We start from the raw sequence: 22,054 nt of genomic DNA on the forward strand, positions 1-22,054 counted from the left end.
ATGTATATGTATTTAAAAAAAAAAAGAAGCACGAAACTTTATATTATCTAAACAAAAAGATGAATCCATTTAGTAAGAAAACTATTCTGAATGTTCTGCTAGACTGCAACAGAAATTGATTTCACATTCTGGGGAAACAGAAAGGGGAGGATCTTTCAGTCGGAAACAAAGCCCTTAGCCACGACATGATTTACTGGAAGCCATTTCGCAGTTGGGTCCGTCATTTAGAGGGTTTCTGTTGCCGGCGAGGGGGGGAGCCACGAGCACGTGCCATTACGGGGAAGGATCTGACAGAACGTAGTCACGCTACCGGCGATCAATAGACTCGCTTTAGCATGCCAAATGGTACACGTGTAACTTATCTGCCCGTGCCGTCCTCTATATCTGCGACTACGAAATATCGTTCGGGTGTCCGCACCAAATTATACTATTGTTGTTTAGTGACGCCCGTGACGTATAATTCGTGACGTGCGGACGTGACGCCCGTCGGCAGATTTGTCATCCGTGGTGTTAAGGACAAGAAAAATGGGGGGTTGAACATAAAATTGGCATTTGGCGAGAGGGAGGATGGTCTAAATGTCTCTTCGACGCTGCGCTTAGATAACTTTGTTGGAGAGGGAGAAATCAGCATATAAAAAAATAGAAAGATGGAAAAGTTTCTAGATAATTAAACTCAATTAAAACCGATTGTAATAAAACTCCGGAATGTCATTATTATTTTTAAAAACTTTTAACTAATCGACGTAATTGCGTTTAGTAGAGGGAGTTGGGTGGGCTTTCGCTTTTTGTACATTTGTTTCCGGAGCAAAACCGAACGCGGAATTCGACTAAATGTAAGAAAGATGTTATCTTTGATATATAACTGTCATTTACTAAGATGGTTGCAGCTGTCGACTCATTTATTTTTTTTACATTTTTTATATATAGCGATAAATCTTCGATTATTCTTTTGCAGGGGAACTTTTCCAATGATGCCTTTTTGTATAGAGGGGGGGATACAGAAAGGACATTGAATTCGGATATTGATATTAATGGTATACTTAATATCGATTTTTAGATCAAATGTTTTGATTTCTGAACTATTACCTACGATGTCACTTCTTATAAAATATAAATTTTTCTGTAAAGTTGTGATAGTCCCGGTTTTTTTGCTTCCTAAACTAATTAGCATTTTACACAATTATAATAAAGTTTTAATGCCATTTTTTTGAAATATTTTATATAATCCGGTCCAGCGACTAAATGTAACGTCAGGCTGTCCTTGGAAATGCATTCTCTGGATGCTAAAGAATGTCCATCTTTGAGGAATTTGCGGTCGTCCATCACCAATTTATGGATATCCACAAGAATTCCCCGAGGGTAAACCCAGCTGCTTCTATAAGTTACTCGTGAAATAAAATCAAAGTTATGTTTGTTTCTGCGAAAATTCCTTTGTACGCTTTTTTATAACTTAAATATTTGTCCACTGTAATATAATTCTATTTCTTACATCATTTGGGCTATGACGTACAGTACATAACATATTTTATCTGCATTTATGTCTAGTTTTGAAGAGAGATTTTTCGCACCAGCATCACATTCATTCAGTTATGTAAATGTATATTTATATTTAGAATTTAGGTAATTATTCCGTGTTTTAATTTATTCCTTTCACGTATCTGGTAAGTTTCAAATGTACAGTACGTTTATGATGCGCGTTTAAGGTCATTTCAGTTTAATATAACTACTTAATTCTAGAAAATAATATTCTATATGCTTTTATCCTCAAAATTTGATTAGAATTCTGAGTATTTATGATAAATTTATCCTAGAGACTTCACATTTATTTGCTCAAAATAATCCACCAAGTGCTTGGACTGTAAAAATTTAGCGCATCATATACCCTGTTAGCACTTGTAAATCAGCGTTTATTCTGTATTACGCATCCCACCAGCTAAGTTTTGTAACACAAATTGATAAGCTATCTTATCTAAAAATTCAGCTTAGGAAAGCCCATAGTAAAAGCACTTTTGCATCATAAATATGGAAATTTTGAAGCGCAGCGATTACACGGCAATTACCTTTTAAAATATGTGGTAACTAATCATCTCTAGCAAAGGGTTGTCATATTTTGTGTACGAGATACTTAACCTAATTGCTCCAATTAAATCTCTCTCTCTTCTCTTCAGAGAATTTCGGAGCGATTTTTGGAGCTATCGCCAGAAATCTGCTATTAATATCCTGAGTTAAAAGTTGTTATAAGGGGGCATTATTTATTGTATGGGCCATTTACTTTTCTTGTTAAGAGCTCTTTGTTCGTGTGATGTATACAAGACCCTGCAGGAAATAGTTTGAAAGCTCGACACGCCCACAAATTACCGTTCTCCTTTTTGGCCCCTTCGGAAACAGGTAGTTTGTAGGTAGGGATACAACCTTTTGTTGTTTTATAATACCGTAAATTATCAATATTTCTGTTGTCGGCTATTAACTGTGTGTTTAAAGGCTTTTCGGTTATCAAATTTTGATGTCTTTACGACCTTGAATAAAACATTTTAAGAATTGTAATTTAAAATGTAGTTAATTTCTCGAAATATATGGCATATAAGTAACTTGTAGTTCTACACTGTAAATTATTTAGATGTTATTTCTGTCATATCATCATATCAGTTACAATTTTCTCCTATTGCATTATAATCTGTAACCTAAAGTATAATATAAACAAGTTATGAATAAAAGTAATTGGACAAATTTCATTACAAGTAGGCCTGTTCTATATCATAATCCACATAATTTCATTCAAATACAATATAATTCTCGTACTTTGTGTATCATCTAACGAAGAATAACATTTCGTAATTATTTCCTATAGCATTTACTATACTGTATATATTTTTCATTTATACGTATTTAAATTTTACCTATTTGCATGAAAGTTCAAACGTTCTCAATTAAAATTAACTGAGATATTAAAGATTTGACTGGTTAAAGTTAATCTTACAATATTAACTTGTAGCAGCAATACAGACGTGTACTGTGTTCATTTTATGGTTTACAGTATCTGATGTTATGGTATAAATTTACATACAAGCCGAAATTCAACGAGAAAATATAGCACATAAATGTACTAAACATGAAGCTGGATTTACGTTAGCAACCGAAGTATTATATGTTATAGCTTTTAGATGCCATATCTCAATATGGCTGAGTTTTAAGAAAGTTTTCGTTGATTTATGTCAAAACGTGAAACATATTGACACATATCTTGTATCTTATATGATAATAAAGTTAAAATAAACTTTTATACGTACTTGCAACTGGCTAACTTCCTACTCTTTTCTTTGCTCTTAGGGATAAGTGATGTTGCCAAAGTTAATCTTCTGCCCCAGCAATCAAAATTGCAGGAAGGAGGCGAATTGGTTCTCCAGTGCAAAGTTGACGGCTACCCAGCAGTGCACGTAGAATGGTACCAGAATGGCCACAGGCTATTTCGTAACGAATACGTTACACTCCGAAGTAAGAGACTGCACATTAGCCCTCTTCGACTGGATGACAACGGAATATATTCTTGTCGAGCTGTCAACGAGATCGGTTCGGTTGAGAGCAACGAAAACTATCCACTCGTTTTGGAAAGTAAGTCGGAATCTCATTCTTCCACTAACCGTGTTAGCTTCCATTAGAGTTTCTCTCCAACGGGGGAAGTAATTTTGCTTTACTGCTCCAAAGAGCCAAGTTTGAACGTAATAAATTATCTACTTAAAAGGAAAAAAAGAATCTTTAATGAGAGCTTCCACTTTGCAAAATAATCTTTCAAGTGGGTAAAAGACTTTAAAAAATAATACTTATCCAGTTACATTCCGCCATCTTGTTTTTTTTTCAATAAAATGTGGTCGGTCCAAAAAAAAACATTTAAAAATTAAAGCGCCCCCTAAAAAATAATTACTACATGAATTCCATGTTGTATGAGTCACTTAGATTTTACAAATGCGTGTGCCGGGCTGTGAACAGCTCACATATTTGTAAAATCTAAGTGACTCGTACAACATGGAATTCATATAAAATGGAAAAATCAACAGTGTTATAGGGGTGGTCAACTGTATAAAAAAAATCAGTTAAACCTTCAAAATATTTCAAAAACAGACAAGTTTTATATTTATATTTGTCCCCAAAANTTATTACTTTAACCCCCCTCGTTTTAGTAGATATCATTTGGATGATATATTGGATATCGTCACTTAAAATAGGTCTGTGTAAAAGTAAAAAAAAAAAAAAATGTTATATATTTTAAGTGATTTATAGCCAAATTTTTAATGTATTTCTTTTGGGCGGAGCTGCGTATTTCATTCCCATATGAGCTTTGCCCAAATGGTTAACGTCCGCTCGATTCTTGTATGCTTTTATGATGATTGTAATAGTCTTTCGGGTGTTTTTTTGTAAAAATGTTTCGCAACTTTTCCGTTTTTTTTAATATAAAAGTCATAACGGGCGTTTGTTTTGTCGCGATACTGTACACCTTTTTTGTCAATTTGACATAATTTTTGCGTTTTCTTTTTATAAAAATGTAAAATTAGCGTCAAGATGACCGTTAAAACGTACACAATGCATATGTAATTCAAAAATGTTGTATCGATTTTGATTTTTAACATTTTTTTTTATTGTATTCGGTGTCAAAAACAGCTTCTTCGCCCAAAATTAATTTTTTTTGGGGGGTGTTTCCAGGATCGATAATTATAAATCAAGTTTTGCTCCACCCAATTGGCACTAATTTATTACTGTTTATGATATAAGTGCCGATTTAGTGTCACGTATGGTATAAGTGCTGTTTAAATGTCACTTAGAAGAAATAAATTTTTAAAAAGGCAAATGCTGTAAAACTTGAATTTATTAAAGCTGATATAAATTCATTGTGTCTTCTTTCAAATATTTTAAAATGGCTTATAGGGAACAATTTAAACAAAATATAACGTCTGATATAATTGGATATCACGTAAGCAGAAGAGCGAAACTTCTCTGTTATTTATCGAATCAAATTTCTCGTCTCAAATTTAGACAAATTCATTACTTTATGTAGTTGATGCGACGTTGCATCATTCTCTATACAGAGGGGAGGAGGTTTTAAAAAAAAATGTCTTTCTCTGCAAAAAAATAAAAAATTTCGTATAAAACAAATAGGAAATATTAAAAGGGATATACAGAGCAGGAAATAAATAACGGGAACATATGATGTTTCTTGAGTAAACGAGGTGAATCTCATCCAATCTGGATCAAGATGCCCAGGATGAAAAGATAACAAGAAAAGGAAAAAAACAAAATGGTTATTGATAGAACGAGCTATAACGAAATAGGTCATAAATCCTTTGGTGTTTTTTAGCGCGTGACGTGAATATAATCGTGACGTCAGCTGTAAAGGGTAATTAAAACAAGAGCATAAATCCAGCCTAAGTTACTGCAAACGCATCATGAAATAGAGCAGTTTTCGTACGAACGACCACGTAAAAAGTAACTGCATAAGCGCTTTTTTTATTATTATTATTGAAACTTTTAAAAGTTTACATATGCGATTTATAAATTGTAATGTTTAAAACATCATTTTTACGCGTGAAAAAGTGTTAGTAAGTTACTGTATAGGGAGTTGATCCTTTGTTACTTGTGTTAGAATTAATTTATATAAGCTTTTGTATGCGCTCATGCAGAAAAGATCTCATCCTTAGTATAGGAGGGAATAAAATAAGACTCTTTTCTTCCTTTTTTGACTGTAATATGAGTAATTTTTCCCTTTTAAACAATTAAAAACATTATATATTTCTTACACAATGCACTTTTTAGTGTGAAGCATTTACAAGAGGATTGTTTAAATCTGTTTTTTAAGTATGTTTTTGTTTATATAAGTAAATGGTCTATTGTGTAAGATATTAAGTGTCTTTTCAAAAGGCTAGAAATGTTTATTTTTCTAACTTTTTTAAGAGAAAAAAATACCTGTTTTTCTAACCTAAAACTGCATAATTTAAAGATGTTTAATTCAAAAAATATGCGCTTGAATTTATGCAATTTTTTTCTTTTCCATTCGTCGGTATAATAATAAAAGAAATTTATGTTAACAGTTGAAATATAAAAAATTATTTTTAGTTTAATATTGAAAAAAATAAATATTTTTATAGAATTTTTTTTCTATAACTTAAAATTATTGCATCAACGCTTTGAAAAAAAAACACAGTTTGAAGCATCTAAAAATAGAATTTATAACATTGAATTCGAAATTGGAAATTCGATTTAACGGTCAAATCGCTTTACTTCCCTTTTGTTATTATCATCAAAGTGGGATTTATGTAAGTTGCATGACTCTTATATTTTTGTCAATAGCGGATTTAGACCCCTCTACACCCTTAGGCAAGAAGATTTTTGGGGTCTTTCTTGCTGTTTATAATGTCAAGCCTCATACTAAAATTTATAATAACTTTTAAAAAAAAATGTTTTTCTTACTTTTATGAGGTATAATTTAACGTTATCTGAGTTATGCCGTTTGTTATCGTTAGTTTGCCATTCATATACGTAGATAGTGGACGATTATATAATTTTAGTGATATAATTTGATAATTTTTTTTTAGATTTCTAAACGTTAAATTGCTTTCTACGGCACTAAAATGCCAAATATTATGTTTAAAGGATTTTATTCTAGTTTAAAGTACGTACTAAATCCTTATCTCTTGGTATATTGTAAGGTGAGAGGTCTGACAACTATCCATTGCTGCTGTAAATTTTCGAATTTTTAAGAAGATAAATTATCGTTTAGCAACTTTTAAAATTGCTTAGTTTAAAGGTTATGACCTTTTAATTCTGTAGAGAGTTCGATTTACACGGTTTAAATGGCCCCATATTTTTATTTTTTTGCGTTCAAAGAGGTGATGGCATGAAGTATTGCAACATTTTTACAGTTGGATATGTTTATTTTTCAAGCTTCTAAAAGATGAATAAGTGTTTCGCTACTTTAAGAATGCAAAGAAGTTAAGATTAGAACATTTAATTCAAGTTGGGAATTCCAATTATGCTATTTAACCTGTTACTTTTAGCAGTAAGAACAGCGAATTCTTGATTATTTCGTTGTTAAATTGTATATACAACTACCGTGTATGTGTTCAAAAGGTACTTAAGATGCCTATTTTTATTTTTAGGTAATAAATTGCTGTTTTCTAACCTTAACGTATGGTTATGGATTTTTTTTCTTTTTTTAAATGTGTAATTTAAAGTTATAATTCGTCGGCGTGCGGCTTGAAAATTATATAAACTTTTCAAAATGTTCTAGTGTTTTGAAAACTTCGCTTGGACTAATTATAAACTATAAAAATTTCAAGAAATGTCAATGCAATTTGAAAAATGTAAATACAGTCAACCCCCCCTATAACACTGTTGATTTTTCCGTTTTATATGAATTCCATGTTGTATGAGTCACTTAGATTTTACAAATGCGTGTGCCGGGCTGTGAACAGCTCACATATTTGTAAAATCTAAGTGACTCGTACAACATGGAATTCATATAAAATGGAAAAATCAACAGTGTTATAGGGGTGGTCAACTGTATAAAAAAAATCAGTTAAACCTTCAAAATATTTCAAAAACAGACAAGTTTTATATTTATATTTGTCCCCAAAAAAACTAAAAAATGTTTTTAAAAAAGACAATAGTAAAACTTAAAAGAGCCCGCTTTAAAATGTCATTCAAACAGCAAAATTTTTTTTGAAAAATACGTAACGCTGTATCCGATACAAAGCTAGAAATTTCATATAGGCCTACGTATAATTTAAACTAATATATTTACTTCTTTTGTTAATGTAAATAACGTGGGCGACACATAAGATGCTCTCTTAAGTGCCGCCGCAAGAGAGTATTTCAACGTTTCTGTTTAAAAAAAAAAATGTCTACACAGTAAGCAAATGTCAATGAACGTAAGCTATATGGACTATAATTAATGTGTTTCTACTTGAATATTTTTACTTAAGCACTGTTAGCCTGTGGTATCCAATTACTGAATCTTGTAGCGAGTTGGCTTTTGTGCACTGTGCGGGACATCTGTCTCAATAGTGAAGAATACGCGAGGTTAGAACATGTTGAAGATGTCCCTTTGTTCGAATTATGTAAATCTATCTGACATTTACGTAGAATAATTAATTTGTTAACTGGAAATGATGTTTATAAAGGGAAATACATAACAGGATATGCCTTGTTTGGCGGTTTAATTTAATATTTAAAATTTAATTTCTAAATTTCGAAGTGTTGTGTGTGTACGTATATGTAAACATTGCTGACTTCCCATTTTTCGTATGATAATTTGATATATTGGTGCTTCTCTCTTTTATTTTATTAATTTTATTAAGATAAAATGAGAGAGAAATTTGCTAAAATTAAGGACGNACCGAGTCTCCACGTAAAAAAAATGGCGACTCGTCTAATCGAGCCGCCATTTTGAAAAACATCGTAAAAGAGTACATATAAAGTTATATAAATAAGTAAATTTATTTTGTATAAACTCGAAAACATTTTAAAATAGAAAATTCATCATAATTATAGTAATCCTAAGCGTAAAATATAGCCATTTTCTCTAACCCCTCCCCCCAAAAAAACCAAAATGGTAACTTTGTATGTATATATAAAATACATAAAATATGACAGTTTAGTTTAAAAATATATCCTTTTTTTTAATCTACAAATCCGGACATTGATAAGTTAAATTGCATTTTCAAAGAATCGAAATTGCTAAATTTATCACGACTTTTCTATTTCCAAAGTCGCCATTTTTTAAAATCAAGAATAACGGTTAAGAAAGAATAACTATTATAAAACCGCTCGAGTAAATTTGTGATAAATGAACAAAAATTACATTTGCGGAGTCTCAAAAAGTGTTAAAATTGAAAATTTATCGTGACTTTATACCACGCTTGGGACCGCCATCTTCGTCATTATGACAGCCGGACGCTTCGAAAATGTCACCAAAAAAGAAGGGGGGAAAAATCATCTACCAAATACATAATTATAGTTATATTATGAAAGTAATCGCATTATCCAAAAATTTGTTTTTGATAGATAGAAGACGTTGTGTTGCCGTAACACAATATCGACCCGAAGTTGGGATAAGATCTAGTTAGCATCGACTGTATGGGAAACTTAATTATCTATCGGGCAGTTGACAAGTTTGTTCTATGGACTGTGTCAACAGATTAAAGCTCTAAAAACTATCCAAATAACACTGATTGATTATAGTAGTAATAATTATTTAAAACATAAATCCTTTGTTTCTACAATAGTAACTTTTACGACATATTAAATCGGTCACACGGAGCGTGAGAAGGATGAAATTGCTTCGTTGACAGATTATCGGATATCTTTTGAACGAATCATTCAATCGTTCGAGTGTGTTTACGCTGATAATTCTAAGCTTTTGTTACTATAGTAGTTCATTCATCATTGCTTTTTATCGATTCGATAATATATACTTTTCTCTTTCTCTTTGATAGGTAGCGAAGTGCCGAAGATTGTCAAGTTACCAAGAGACGAAATCGTTCCTGTAAACGGTTCTGCCAGATTCGATTGCGTTTACGAAAATGCTGCTACAGTTACGTGGTTTGCACATAAGACGAAATTCTCCCTTTTGAATGATTCCAGGTAATAAATATAAACGTGTTTTTTTTTCAAATATGCTGCGAAGTAACTGATATTTGCAACTACAGTAGTACAATATACAGTACGTGTTTAACTTAGGTGCATCTAAAGAAAAATTAAACACACGTAATGGCTTGTCAGTGCACTAAGATTTTAAGTGTTCTCGATTTTTTTTTTTTTTTTTACAATTAGTCAATTGTGAAATTTGTATTTTTGAACTCTCGAAACGTCCGCCACGTGGAAAAAAAAAAGTCAATAGATGGCGTCGTTTAACATTACAGTACTTGCTCATATTTGAAGGCCATTTTACATCGCGCCATCTGTTGATTAGTTTTGTAACTAGTACATAACTAATTTTAATTTTAAAAATTGTATTTAATTTTTATGTATATATAATTTAACATTATCTAAATGTTTGTTTCATTTAAATAAAATTTATTATTATTATTATTTTTTTTAATCAATATTTGAACAGCTTAAATAAGCTCAAAAGATTTAAATGCAAAAAAATCTGTATCATTACATGCAAATTTTTTTTTACTCATGTTTAAATTTTAATATAAGATTCATAGATGGATTTTTCCACTTGCCATCACTAGATCAATATAAAAAATTGATTTTTTTACCCCCCTGTCTTTTCTTCCTCTTTTGCCTTCCCTCCTAACGCAAGCTTTAACTCACCATCACAACTTATCGAATTTAAGTCGAAGAGTTGGTATGGCATGACCTCAAATTGTTTCTTTTAGTTGGCAAAAAGTTTTTGCCCTTTGGGATTTGCTCGGTCTTCTCTACCAGAAAGGTACAATCTAATTACCGAGGTGAAAATTTGTTCTGCTGCTTGCAAAGAAAAAAAAATTGACTTATGAGTTTAAAGATGAAGGGAAAAAAAGGTAAAGAAGAGTGAACAAGCAAAAGAGAGAGAGAGAGACAACTTGTTTGAACTCAGGTTTTATATCAGGTTATTGGATAAACTGGTTTATCACAATTACTTCAAAATTCTGTTGACAGAATTATAAATGACCCTAACTTGATCACTCTGTAAAATATGAGAAGTTATTGGAGGATTTTTGATGCTGTAAATCCACACCTGCCAATGTAAACAAATTTGGAAAATCATAATAATTTTCTTTCCTTTTGAAAGAAAAAAAAAATCAAAGTAAAATTTATGCAAACATTAATAAATTAAATTATAATTTTTTTTTTTATTTACAAATGTTAACAACTCTCATTAGATTATAAAAAAAAGCTGTAAATTTTTTTTTATTTTATTTTATCATCATCATATTTTTCTCTGTTTTCATTTGAATAAAATTATGTTTATTTTGATTTCAGAATTACTGTTTATAAGAATGGATCACTGTTGATTTTTCCTGTACAAGACACCGATGAAGGTTTCTATCACTGTGTTGGTGAAAGTACTTCAAAGACTGGATTAGTTCAAACTTATTCTGCACGTCTACAACTTGCTTGTAAGCCAATAGAGCCAATATTATGTAGTTTATAATAAATCACGAATGACACTTTAGAGAATTAAAATGAACATTCGCTTATTAAAAATCATTCAAAAATTAATAGAACCAGATCCAAATCATAATCGTGGTTTGGGTCGATGCCATTCTACACATTTCATCCGTGTGTAGAGTTCAATCGTCAGTACTTTGGGCTCCTGTTGCTTGTTCTGATATGCTTTCGATTTATTATATATAGTACATACTTTTTTCCCTTCATTTATGCCCTTGTAATTACATAAATTTAATTAATAATTTAAGTCTACAAAACCAAGTTTCATCATACATATTTTGGCCTGGTAGGTAAAATTTCCCCCCCTCCAGTTGTCAGCCCTGGTTTCATCATTACTAATCAATCCTATTGAAGGTCTCACTTATAATGGATGTAATTGTAACCAATCATATAATCTAAACACACTGGTGCCTCAAATTTTCTAGTCAATCAATTGCTTAATATTTGATTTAATTTAATAAACTAGCTTACTGGTGCATGGCTAAAATGGCTCTTGTGTAAATGAAAGTCAATCAACCTTCCACTAGCCTTTTAATGATGCAAAAACATTAGTGTATGTCACACTGAGGCAGGAGTTACAACAGGTTAACCCCTTTTTAAAACAATAACTTGTGTATAAATCATGAACAACATGCATCTTTTCCAAACCAGTTTTAACTGTTCTTAAACTATATCTCAGTTAACTAACTTTTGAACCAATCTATTTATTCGTAAAAACTAAAAGGTCAAATATTTCATCTGAACTTTAAATTTCATCTAATCTCTAAAATTTGTCATAAGTAATGTAAATTGATATCCTCATCCTGTGCTTATTGATCTCTGAGTGAGCATCATGTTGCCCTGTAACAATTATGACAAACTAAACAACATAAATGTGCCAATGCTCACCCTTTTGGTACTAAGAGGGCCTTTTCTCTGTTCCTAACCCTAGCTGGCTGGTAAGGGATAGAACCCAATATATCCAGGAATATCCAGGAGAGACTGTTATGAAAAATTCTTGGAGTTATTTCAACCATTCAAATTCAATCCCAGTCCCTCAAAGCAGTATGTTGATTCCTTAATTGCCTTGTTTACCCTTAGCTATAAATTTTATATATGTTATATATACAATCATCATTTGGATATGAGTCCTCAAAATAGCAGACTCTGTCTTTAACACCTCAGCTCAAACATTAGAGATAACAAATTTCAGTATACCATGCACTATCACTAATTCAAATTATCTATTGGATGGAGATAAGGTTAATGAAGGATTAGTGTTGTCATATATAAATAATAGGAAATCAAAAAGAACTATTCACAAATACATATTAATTTTACAGATTTGATGGATTTCTAACAATTAAATCTATGACTTTTAAAAAATAATAATGCTTAATTTAAATAACTTTTTAAAAATTTTGATACATATTTTATTCCATTTAGTTTTGGAAGCTATCAATGAAAATAATTTTGAGCCCCGTCCAACAATCGACATGATGATGATAGCTCCAAAAAATTACCAGTTTGAAGTTATGTGCCTTCCTCCGTTAGCTCGACCTAATCCTAAAGTTTGGTGGAAAGATCCATCAGGACGTGTTGTCAGCGATTCTGGAAAAGTAAGAGTGGACGATCTCAGATTAATTATCGATGCAGTGAATGAAAACGATGCTGGAAATTATACCTGTATTGCTGAAAATGCAGCAGGAATGACAGAAAATTCCATTCAGCTTTTTATAACAGGTTAATGATTTAACTTTTATCATAAATTATTTGGTTTTATTTCGTGATTTTTTTTTTTTAATAAAAATCTTAAATTTTGTAGTTCCACCCAGTATAAATTCAGAATCAACAATACTATTAATTGGTGAAGGAGAACCTGCAGTATTATTATGCGATTTTACTAGTAGTCCCTATCCTGCCACAACAGTTCATTGGCTAAAAGACAAGAAGTACGTCAGGACTTCTGGAACAAATTTCATATTTTCACCTCAAAATGGAACACTTTACATTAAAAATGTTCAATTGAATGATGCTGGTTTGTATACATGCAGAGTAAACACAACAGGCTTTCCACCAATACAGTCAGAACCAATCACATTAAATGTTAAAGGTAAAAAGAGTTTAAATATATATCAATTTGATTTATATTATATATTTAATGTTTATGAACTGTTTCTCTGTTCTAGAAAAACTTAAATTTGTCCCACCACCTGTCAATAAGAAACTGGAACTAAATTCAAATGCTAAAATTTATTGCAAAGCTCGAGCAACAACACCACCAAAAGTTAAATGGATCAAAGAAGGAGGACCCCTTTATTTCAAATGGCCACCTCATATCAGAGATGATAACGGCACGCTACATTTTAACTCCGTTAAAGCCGAAGATTCTGGCAGGTACATGTGTGTGGCAACCAGTGCTCAAGACATAATTAATACCACGATACAAGTCGACGTTATTGGTAACTAACTACAAAATAAACACTTAATAATTTAGCCATGATAGCTTAGTGTTAAATTTCCCCTGTAACTTTGCAGTGCTTCCACAGTTTGTTGTCAAGCCAGCAGATACCGAAGCATATGAAGGTTATTCAGCCATGATCCATTGCATGGCATCCGGAGATCCTCTTCCAACTATCCAGTGGGATAAAAATAATATTCTTAGTGGTTTTGATCCGAATAGATTTGCAGTCATGAAGAATGGGACTTTATTTGTGAGTGAAGTTCACATGAACGATCAAGGAAAATATGGATGCACAGCAGGAAATAGCGGGGGCTTCAAAAGAGCAGAGATTAGCTTTGTTGTTAAAAGTAAGATTTTGTTTGATTTTTTTAAATTAAAAGAACTTGACAGATCACCTATGGGATTGTAACCATGGATGATCTGCCATGGTAGTGCTCCCTGGGAAGACTTTCATTCTGGAAACTGGGCCCTATTTAGATGTTAAATGTATTAAAAAAAAACCTAGAAAACTCCAATGGCTAGCTCATTGGTTGTAGGTTTGTAACTTTCCAACTGTCAGCACTCAGTTTTATCTATTTGACCACTGGTGGGCTTATTAAAAAAGACATGGGCACAAAATATACAAAAGAGAAGTGAAATCCTGAAAATATTATTCCATTTAAATGATGAGGGAGTAAATATTTTTACTGACAAAGTTTATTGCAATTCAGTTGTGAGAAATTCTATATATTCTCATAGCTGTTGTGCTATCAAATAGTAATCTCTATCAAAATTCATTAAATATTTATCTGTGAGTAACACATTACATTCTATCCACCCATTTTTAAAATATTCTATACTATTACAGGAAATACTCATTAATTTGAACTCAGATAGTTCAAAATTCTGTTAGTTCATAACTGTACTTTTGTCCTGATTGGGGGTATGGAGACTTATATGTTAAAAAATTTGGTTAGTTTGAAATACAGCTACTTCATAATTCAAAGTGAAAATTCTGTCCAAACTGTCAGATGTGTACATTAACTCATTTGTTTAGATCAAAGTGCCTCCATGCTATAAGAGAACAACAGACCAAGAACAACTCTAATCTGGTCAATACGACTTTGCTTTTACAGTAACACATTTTCGGGTGTCACCTTACATGTGGATCATCCCTTTTTTTTTCTTATTTGATAAAATACAGCTGGGTTTTGGGATTGCAAAGATTGGGTTGCAAGTAGCAGATTGAGATAATTGTAGGGCTCTAGACTACTACTTTTTAGATGACTTCAAAAATAATTTGGGTTACATTTTAAGGAATTCTGCTTTACTTTTTTATAAAACTTATCTGGCAACTTGTGAGGTTCTCATATTATTAATAATTATTAATTAATGAAATTAGCATTATATATATATGTAACCATATTCTGTTTGCTTAATAAATTACATCATATATGTGGCATTTGGCATATTATACAGAAATATCTAAATCTTGAATAATTCAGATAATTCGGAAGTCAAACTTACTATATGACAAACTAACATTGGCAACATGGTCATTGTTTATTATAAAATTTGTTTTCTTAATTATGTAAATATCTATCACAACATTATGAAAACAAGACTTGAACTATGTACACATTTTTTTAAGAACTAATCACATTTCTATTACAAAGTAATAATTTTCTATTGGAATTTCACAAATAGCTTTTGTGACTTGAAGTATAAATAATCATCTTATTGACTTAGGATTATTATTACAAATAAGGGACTTATTCTTAATGAATTATGTAAACATAAATATAATAAAAAAGCCAAATTACTCTCAAATTTTATACAGACTAAAAGATGCTGCACATACAGTAAAATTATGGTGAAATTTAACATTGACTGGTTCCACCAATCATTTCTTTTGACTTACTCATTTAAACAAATCATCCATTTAGTTAACAATCTGTCATTAATGTTCAGTGTCATTTGACTTGATCAAGAAACCAAAATATGATAAGTGTTATCATCAAAATTATTTTGCTTTTTTTCTATAGGTTCAGAAGATTATGTTACTGATCATGTTGGACAAAATGATCATGATGCAGAATCAAATACTATGACTAAAACTGTCATGATAACACTTGGAGCTGCAGCTATTTACATGACATTAGTAATTGGCCTGATGATTTGGTGCAGGTTCCGAAGGGCACGAAGGAAAGCTTTTCTTCTTGCACAGACATCTGCAGAAGGTAAATGTGCTCTCTACTTCAAGAGTTTGAATTGTGTTTATTCTATTTCCATGGTGGCCAAACTGTAGCTCGTGAGCCACACATGCCACTCTTCTAGACTTTACCACGGCTCTCATATCCAATTGGTAAAACCAGTTTCAATATAAAATACCATTCTAATAGAGGATGTGGTGTATTTCTAACAGGCAATATGTGGCTTGTATCATGATAAGGTTTGGCCATCTCTATTCTAATTAAGCAAATAACATTCATATTTTAATTTCAGTTGCAAAATTAGAAGATGGAGAAATTCCAAATAACACAGAAATGAAAGAAAAGACTAGAAATGGGGATATTGGTGATGGTCATTGTAAAAGTGATGGAGAAATGCAGTCACACAGTTCTGGATCACATCATTCAAAAAGAAGCCGTTGTTCCTATGACAAATTACAATTTCCTCAACAAGATCTTGAAATGATGATGCTTTTAGGTAATCAAACAGAGAAAATATTTTCAAAAATTAGAAATAGAGTAAACAAATATTCACTTACTTTTTCAGGAAGGGGTGAATACGGAGAAGTATGTCTGTCAAAAGCTCGTGGGATTGTTGATGGTGATACCGAGACTGTGGTTATGGTAAAGATGCTCCAGACAAAGGATGAAAATGCTCATTTTGAATATAAGAGAGAAATGGAAATGTTACATAAACTGAATCATAGTAATATTGCAAAACTTCTAGGAATATGTCGCGAATCAGATCCGTTTATGATGATTTTGGAATATAGTGACTGGGTGAGTTGAGTTTATTGTTAACTTATATATCAAACAATATATTAGATTAAAATTTATTATAATTTTAATAATCCTTAGGGTGATTTAAAACAATTCCTCTTGGCAACACGTAAAGATCATTCCACTAATGGACCAAAACCTTCACCTCCAGGCACTTCTGATATGATTGGATTATGCCATCAGGCAGCACTCGGAATGGAAAATCTGTCAAATCGGCGTTTTACGCACAAAGATTTAGCAGCCCGAAATTGTTTAATCTCATCAAAATTTCATTTGAAAATAAGTTGTGTTGGATTATCTCAAGACACTTATGCACAGGAATATTATTTGTTCAGAAACAGATCGATACCACTTCGATGGGCCCCGGCAGAAGCCATCTTAGAAGATGAATGGTCGACCAAGAGCGACGTGTGGTCCTACGCCGTCCTCATTTGGGAAATATTTAACCAAGCAGAACTGCCATTCAGTGAACTGTCAGATAATAAAGTGTTTCAGCTGATAAAAAAGCAACAGTTACAATGTCAAACTCCAAATGGTGCTCCTGAACCACTGTGTTATCTCTTAAATCAATGCTGGAACCAGAGTCCGAAAGATCGACCATCTTTTAGCGAGATAGTTTTACATATAGAGAATCATGTCATGGATAGTAAAGTCTAAATTAAGACCCAAACTTAACTGACATCTTATTGAAGACATACAAGCAGATATTTTAGTATAACTTAAAAGATACAACATTTTTGTTTCAGAGCAGCAATGGAAGCATCTAGTCAGGAATACTACTATGAAATTACACAATTAGAAACTGTTAATTCAAATATGCAACAAGATTTTAAACTATTATATCAATATTCAGAATACAGAATCTTATAACTCGTGTAAAGTGATCAATATTTATTTTTTAACCGTGAAAAAACTAGTCATACAACAATAAATTCAAACATCATACTTGCCATATTTGGGGCATACCAATGAGTTAATATGTATAAATTTTAGCAGTAAAGTATTTACATGTATATCAACATGGTGTTTCTATACTCATTTTTTCCCCCCTAGTCCATGTAGATAAAGTTTTCGAAATATAGTTTTCGTTTCATTTACAAAAAAGATATTGGAGAAAACTTTTCAAATGACATCTAACATGTTAAAATATTGGAAAAAAAATATTAGATGTTAACACGTATTTGCCATTTCGAAACTAAGCAAACTTTGATTTAGCAACTAAACAGTTTTGTATATCATAAACTGCATTTTTATAAACATTTAAAATTTAAGTCAATGTATAAAAAAAATCATTTTGTGCCATAAAATGTTTACTTCAACTCTTCTATATTTTGTAAAATCATTTTGCTACAGATGTGGCAATTTTTTTACAATTTTTTTTGTACTGATCAGAATTTAGATGGTAATTTTTTTTTATCTGTTTGTATATATCTATATATATATTGCATTTTTTAAACTTTTAATTAAAGAATAAAATATAATGATTACTTTACTTTCCTTGGTCCTTGGTCTCTTAATCATTTACAATCACTTAGAATAGAATTTTTCTGTATACAAAACACATTACAACTTAGATAGTAAGCAGAATTTGAATTTTTGTCTAACTCTATATCAGGATTCACTTGAGGCTCTTGAAGTACATTGAGTCAATAATGTGGTAACAACACAATACAGTACTGATATTAATGGTACCATGAAAATATATCTTGGTTGTTGTTAACCCTTTTCAACATTTACTACATGGAAATTAATGTGATTTATCTTTTCTAAGATGATAAAAATAGTGATGTTACTAATCTTTTCACTTGTAATCTCACACATTTACACAAGTGTGACATGGACAAAACATACAAGAGGCATATGTCGCCTCTCCTGGAACCAATTACCAATGTAAGGCGAGGTATACCCAGTGGTGATATTCAGCAGGTTCACACAGGTTCGGCCAAACCCGTTGTTAACATTTTCAAAGTTTTCCGAACCCGTTGTTAAACACAAGTAATATTTTTCAGTGGTTTTGTTTCTTTTAAAAAATATTTTAAAATGTACGTATTATACTCTGTAACACTACTAAACTAGAGCCTTATACCCCGTTCGACTTGGTGCAACCTCCATCGACCATTTCAATCTCTATCAACTCAAGAAAGTTCTTGAAACTAGTCCAGTCGTACGAGATGTCCCACAATCCCACGCATGCAAGAAAATACAAGATGGCTGCAGAACACATGTCGTGCTATTGTCAGCGAAATATAAAAGATATTGTATTTCGATAGACGATGACATCTGTCTATTATTATAATAATACCTAATGATAAAATAAATGATTTAGAAAAGTTTTTGTTTTTTGAGGAAAAGTCACAGGGAAAGCAGTTAAACCTGACTTTTTCTGATTAAAAATAAGCCAATTTTTATGTTTGTAAAATACTTCGAATGAAAAATATTAAAATACTAGCTGCAAGATCCCGCTTCACTGGGTTTTTATTTGTATGTAATATAGTTTTTTTTATATATATAAAAGACTGTTTTTCTAAGTAATCTAGAATCTAGCTGCAAGGACCCGCTTCGCTGGGCAAAAAGTAACGATAGTGAAGATTAAGATAATTACATTATAGCTAATCTTACCCGTTTTCACAGAATGCAAGAATTAGGTCCCCCGTTTCCAGACTAATTAGAGAATTTTTACGTTTAGTCAAACGAACAAATTTCAACGTTTCTGGAACGTTTTCAATCGTTCTATAATCGAACAAATTCGAATTTTATGTTCGAATTTAATTCGAACAAATTCGAAAAAATCGAACAAAACATTCGAAATAGAAAGCCACTTTCAACCACTTTCAGCCTCATATCTCCCGCACCCTTATAGCTATCGAGACGCAACCACCCCTATGCACGAATGGAGACTTGGGGCTACCACCACATACAAACACCATTCACGTGCGATGTGTAGTTTTGGCAAAAAAGTGAAATATAGGGACATGCATGTCCATTTTTATATATATATATAGATATAGATGTACAAAATAAATCATTTTGAACACTTTTTTTTATTATTTATCAATATATATATAGTTCTGGCATAAACAATGTTAAACTTTAACTGATTTAATTTTGCAAACACATCTTTTTTATTTATATGGGTATCTTAAGGTCAGTTTTTGCGCTAATGTTGCTAATGCACCATTTGAGCAAAAAAAAATTGTTAAGGAAAAATTTTCTGTTAGCGAACCCTTTGTTATATATTTCAACTATCACCACTGGGTATACCTGTATATGTTTTTTATATCCATCATGTAAGTATTCTTTTTTATGGTTTCAGATGTGTAAGAGTGATAGTTGATGGTCTTATTTACAAGGTTTTTTATATGTTTTGAATGAGAATTTATCTATATCATTAGTTATTGTAATATCCAGAAAAGTTTTTTGGTTATGCTTTTCTAATTCAATCTCAAATTTTATATTTTCATTTATATTATTTATTCTATTTAATATTATTTTATCATTAGTTATTTTGTTGTTATAAATTAATAAATAGTCATCTATATATCTCATTACAATTTTCACACCAGGAATATTTTGCATTTTTTTATCTATGCTTTTCATAACTAATTCGGCAAGTTTTGGCCCCATCTTTGATCCCATACTGACCCCATCGATTTGGTAAGGATAGTCAACAGGCAGACCTGCTACAATTGGTTCGAGACATTTGAGGATGGAGATTTCTTGCTTCAAGATGAACCCCCGTCCAGGCAGAAATTCCGTCATTGATTAACAATCTCCTGAAAATGACAGACAATAATTCACAGTTGACCAGCAAAGAATTAGCATTTCAAGTTGTTCCCATATACCCTAAAAATTAACTGAGACCTTGACAGCATACAGACCAAAGACGACCTTAGAAAAGCTGGCCAGTCTGGGCTTGGAGGTTCTGCTGCCTCATCCACTTAACAGCTCACCATACAGAACCATATTGCCAATACACAGTTCAATGACAATACCTAACACTCAAGTCTTTCTTCATAAAAAATCAGTTATTCTATGCTCGTGGGATTGAAAGTTTGCAGCAAATGTGGCAATATATGATTGATATTGATGGCAATTACTTACAGTTGTAATGGTGAAACGATACATATACACTCTGTCCTCCTTAACTGCCTCCATCTGAGTTTGGCTGAATTCATGATGAACACTATAAAAGATCTCTGGACAGATCTACATTTGATTTTTTAGTAACAAGATAACTGATAAAGCACCTTTATAGGATTCTATCACAAATCAGTATCTAACTTCATTTAGAAACAAGATTTATTGTTGACATAAATAAGTATACAAACTGAAATTCATATTAAAAATACATTGTTTAAATGTGATATATACATACATTTTATTACATTAAGACAAGTTCATTCATCTACTCTGTCCAATTCATTTAGAAACTTTCTACACTTTCCCATGAGAATTTTAATAGCTTCTTTCATTAAGAGAGCTGGTGAAAGAGCACCTGTTGACTCTATAAGAACTACATCAAATAACAATAATTAAATTTAAATTTTTATAGAACATGAAATAAAAATGTAAATATTTTCAACACTCACATATGAAATGATTTCGCACTCTGCTGAGTCGGACACTGTCTTTTAGGTTTTCATACCTGAAAACATTACGACTGCAAGTGTCTTTACGTGCATTGGAAACTCTAGCAACCTCACGACCTATTATAGAAACAAAATAAACTTTTGTTGTTTTGATATTAACACTTATATTAGCTCTTTAATTTCATATATGATTATATATAAATTTGTGTTTGGACGTAACTTTTTTATTTTTATGCTGAAATGAATGATTAGGTTGAGATTATTTCATCTCCAAGGCATCTATTCTCAAACTTTCAATGGGTAAGAAGTACAATTTACCTAACTGAAGCATGGATGATTCTCAGGATTTTTTCTTCCTTACAAATTTGTTTTTAAAATTAAAGTTTGTTTTTAAAACTCGATTATTTTTTAGTTTAAAAACAAATTATGATTTTATTATTCATAGGTTTATAAATTTACTGTCTCATATTCCCTTTTCATAGCTAATAAGCAAAGAGAAACATATCTTATTATTCTTCTTTATATTATCAAAGAAGCATTGAAAAAATGACTGCTTATTGTTACGTATAACAATGCAATATTATATTGAGAAATTGATTATAACTAATATTTTTTTTTACTTTTTGTCATTCAATCCTACTGATGTTTAGATCTAACATTAAGCAGGCAAACACGAACAGTAACAAAAAAGAACTTTATTAGAAAAGGTTAGAACTGTCACAGACATCCTCGGGCAACACCCGGACAAAATCCAACGAACTTTCGCGCCTTTTCTTTTTCTCACGTTGCCAGCCACTCTTGTTGGCAAGTGTTGCCAGACAGAGTTCGTGATCTTGGCAAGTGTTGCCAGACAGTGTTCAGGATCTCTGGCGCTGGCGGCCACA

At 31.6% G+C, this 22,054-nt stretch overlaps 2 protein-coding genes across 3 annotated transcripts in view; one reads left to right on the forward strand and one right to left on the reverse strand.

Moving 5' to 3' along the window:
• Positions 1 to 17,912, forward strand: part of LOC111631198 (inactive tyrosine-protein kinase 7-like) — a 34,459-nt gene extending 16,547 nt beyond the window's left edge. Inside the window, exons 3-13 of the mRNA XM_023375403.1 lie at positions 3,328 to 3,609; positions 9,483 to 9,630; positions 10,960 to 11,096; positions 12,574 to 12,870; positions 12,953 to 13,240; positions 13,317 to 13,589; positions 13,666 to 13,938; positions 15,616 to 15,810; positions 16,076 to 16,279; positions 16,349 to 16,581; positions 16,660 to 17,912. Coding sequence (XP_023231171.1) covers positions 3,328 to 3,609; positions 9,483 to 9,630; positions 10,960 to 11,096; positions 12,574 to 12,870; positions 12,953 to 13,240; positions 13,317 to 13,589; positions 13,666 to 13,938; positions 15,616 to 15,810; positions 16,076 to 16,279; positions 16,349 to 16,581; positions 16,660 to 17,238 — 2,909 coding nt within the window. The 3' untranslated portion in view covers positions 17,239 to 17,912. The remainder of the gene's footprint in view (positions 1 to 3,327; positions 3,610 to 9,482; positions 9,631 to 10,959; positions 11,097 to 12,573; positions 12,871 to 12,952; positions 13,241 to 13,316; positions 13,590 to 13,665; positions 13,939 to 15,615; positions 15,811 to 16,075; positions 16,280 to 16,348; positions 16,582 to 16,659) is intronic.
• Positions 17,913 to 20,849: 2,937 nt separating this feature from the next.
• LOC111631215 (DNA-directed RNA polymerases I and III subunit RPAC1-like) overlaps positions 20,850 to 22,054 on the reverse strand; it is a 68,185-nt gene continuing 66,980 nt past the window's right edge. The window contains exons 10-11 of one of the 2 annotated variants that reach the window (XM_023375418.1): positions 21,171 to 21,287; positions 20,850 to 21,094 (exon numbers count right to left, since the gene is read on the reverse strand). In XM_023375418.1, the coding sequence (XP_023231186.1) occupies positions 20,979 to 21,094; positions 21,171 to 21,287 (233 nt within the window). In that variant the 3' untranslated portion in view covers positions 20,850 to 20,978. The remainder of the gene's footprint in view (positions 21,095 to 21,170; positions 21,288 to 22,054) is intronic. The other variant, XM_023375419.1, reaches the window with a different exon arrangement.

Source organism: Centruroides sculpturatus, unplaced genomic scaffold (assembly GCF_000671375.1).
Source record: "Centruroides sculpturatus isolate CEXI.00-Female unplaced genomic scaffold, Cexi_2.0 scaffold602, whole genome shotgun sequence".
Lineage (NCBI taxonomy): Eukaryota > Metazoa > Arthropoda > Arachnida > Scorpiones > Buthidae > Centruroides > Centruroides sculpturatus.